The sequence below is a fragment of the Haliotis rubra genome, unplaced genomic scaffold (genome assembly GCF_003918875.1).
Source record: "Haliotis rubra isolate DU_JTF1 unplaced genomic scaffold, ASM391887v1 Scf190, whole genome shotgun sequence".
NCBI classification, from domain to species: Eukaryota; Metazoa; Mollusca; class Gastropoda; order Lepetellida; family Haliotidae; genus Haliotis; species Haliotis rubra.
The window spans coordinates 453,427-456,003 of NW_025765892.1; the positions used below are offsets into that span (position 1 = coordinate 453,427).

The following is a 2,577-nucleotide window of genomic DNA, read 5'->3' on the forward strand; positions in this document are numbered from 1 at the left end:
TGTACTGAAAATTGTATTACATAACTTGACACTTTAAAGTAAACGTTTTTCTGGCAACACTGGAATGTTTCGATTACACAAAAAAAACCTGTGTTCGGATCTCATGGTCTTAGAATCTATAAGGAAATGGTAAGGTGTATCGTGATTTCAGAAAGCTATTTAGGTATTTCTGAAGTCACAATACACCTTACCATTTCCTTAGAGATTCTAAGTCCATGAGATCCAAACACAGAGGGTTTTTTATCATCGAAACGTTCCAATGTTGCAAGAAGGGGCAGGATAACAATATATGTACGAACTTCTTTATTGCTGTGAAAGCGACGTTTCGGTGTAGGTTCTAACACCGTTATCAAGCAAGTGCCTGCTCCAACTTCTAAATGCCTCTCAAAGAAATGTTGCAAGAAGTTTTACTTTAAAGTGTCAAGTACTTCTTAGCCCCCCTGTATGCATGCATCATGCGTCAGGTAGGGATACATTGAGCGCCTACCAAGGCTGGTCTGTGATCATGGCGACATGGGCTTCACCAAGGAAGTGTGCCTACCATAGCCTTCATAAGTAATTACTTGCAGAAAAATAAACTCACACTACCAGGCTGCACATTACGAGGATCTACATTTCCAGGCTTCACATTACGAGGATCTACATTGCCAGGCTTCACATTACGAGGATCTACATTGCCAGGCTTCACATTACGAGGCTTTACGTTGCCAGGCTTCACATTGCGAGGATCTACATTGCCAGGCTTTACATTACGAGGATCTACATTGCCAGGCTTCACATTACGAGGATCTACATTGCCAGGTTTCACATTACGAGGCTTTACGTTGCCAGGCTTCACATTGCGAGGCTTTACGTTGCCAGGCTTCACATTACGAGGATCTACATTGCCAGGCTTTACATTACGAGGATCTACATTGCCAGGTTTCACACTACGAGGCTTCACATTGCCAGGCTTCACATTACGAGGATCTACATTTCCAGGCTTCACATTACGAGGATCTACATTGCCAGTCTTCACATTACGAGGCTTTACATTGCCAGGCTTCACATTACGAGGATCTACATTTCCAGGCTTCACATTACGAGGCTTTACGTTGCCAGGCTTCACAATGCGAGGCTTTACGTTGCCAGGCTTCACATTACGAGGATCTACATTTCCAGGCTTCACATTACGAGGCTTTACGTTGCCAGGCTTCACATTGCGAGGCTTTACGTTGCCAGGCTTCGTATTACGAGGATCTACATTTCCAGGCTTCACATTACTTGGCTTCACACTGCCAGTCATATCGTTGCAAGGCTTCGTTGTCTCATTCAAGAGATGCCAAGTTTTTTAACTTAGTTCACGAATTCAATACAATATCGCTGCCGGTAAAAGTAGTTACGCAATATTCACTCACTGAACAGAGACGTTGAAGATAAGCTGGTCGTATCTGTTGGTTAAAACCTTGGCATAACTTCCCATTATTACATAAGCTTTGAAGACCCTCGTTGTTGAGGTCTTAACTCAAGCACGCCGCAACCGATGACAGCCCCAACAGATGCCAATGAAAAGTGTAATGTCTACAAGGCTCAAAGGTGCATTCAACTCTCGTTAAAATTATCAATCGTCTCTTTCCTGAAAGCATTTACAGCCACTAAAGACTTAAAAATACATACACGTTATAGCCTCCCCCATAAACCATGCAAGCACAGACAGATATGCCCCCTTAAACTATTTTTAAGGAGCAAGCCAGTGACCAGGTCAACTTTTTGCTCTGCCGGTAAACTCTGTAATATCATTTCAAGACAGCTTCTACAAAAACCTTCACACAGATGGAAATGACTTCAAACTGGGAAAAATAATATATTTATTTATTTCTTGACAAGTAAACGAAATAGGAGACATTTGAAGCTGATAGATGTACTTTCTGTAACAGTGACATCGCTTACAGAGAGTATGTTCAATTAGCAGAGGGTCATATATATTGAATGAAAGTGAAATTTGACTTTCAAGAATAATGCTAAAGATGAAAAACAAATAGTTTCTACTTTAGTTTCTACTCTTCAAACGTTCAAGATGAATTTCAAAATAACCCCAGATCGGGAAGAGTCTGGTAACTTCCAATACGGTATATGACAATTAATACAATGTATACAATTAATACAATATCTGATGTTTGTTTTGTTTTCATACCCATCACTGGAAAAAGATAATTTTAGTCGCCACTGTGGAAGTTGCTCCCATCAACTGATGGTCACATGTACAGGGGCGGATACAGCTTTTTGAGAAAAGGGAGCGGGGGTGGGTGGGGAGCACACTATTGAGAATAGGAGGGTGCACACTTCATTTTCACCAGTTTCAATGGTCATTCAATAAACTTTCAGGACAAGGGTTTGGTTGGGCTGGTGATCTATGATCTATATGTGGGTCTGTTGCTTGCCCATCACGTGGCCAGAATCTCGTGAGTGAGTGAGTGAGTTTTCTCAGCAATATTACACCTTTATGATGGCGGTGTGTAAATAATCGAGTTTGAAACAGCATGAGCATCGATCTACGCATTTGGGATTTACAATGACATGTGTCAACCAAGTCAGCGA

General features: G+C 41.5%; 1 protein-coding gene across 1 annotated transcript; it reads right to left on the reverse strand.

Annotated features, from left to right (window-relative positions):
* Positions 1-559: 559 nt before the first annotated feature.
* On the reverse strand, positions 560-1,285 carry LOC124274391 (protein piccolo-like). Its single transcript, XM_046709771.1, has one exon. It carries the CDS (start codon positions 1,283-1,285, stop codon positions 560-562), a length of 726 nt encoding a protein of 241 aa, XP_046565727.1.
* Between the last annotated feature and the right edge of the window lie 1,292 nt (positions 1,286-2,577).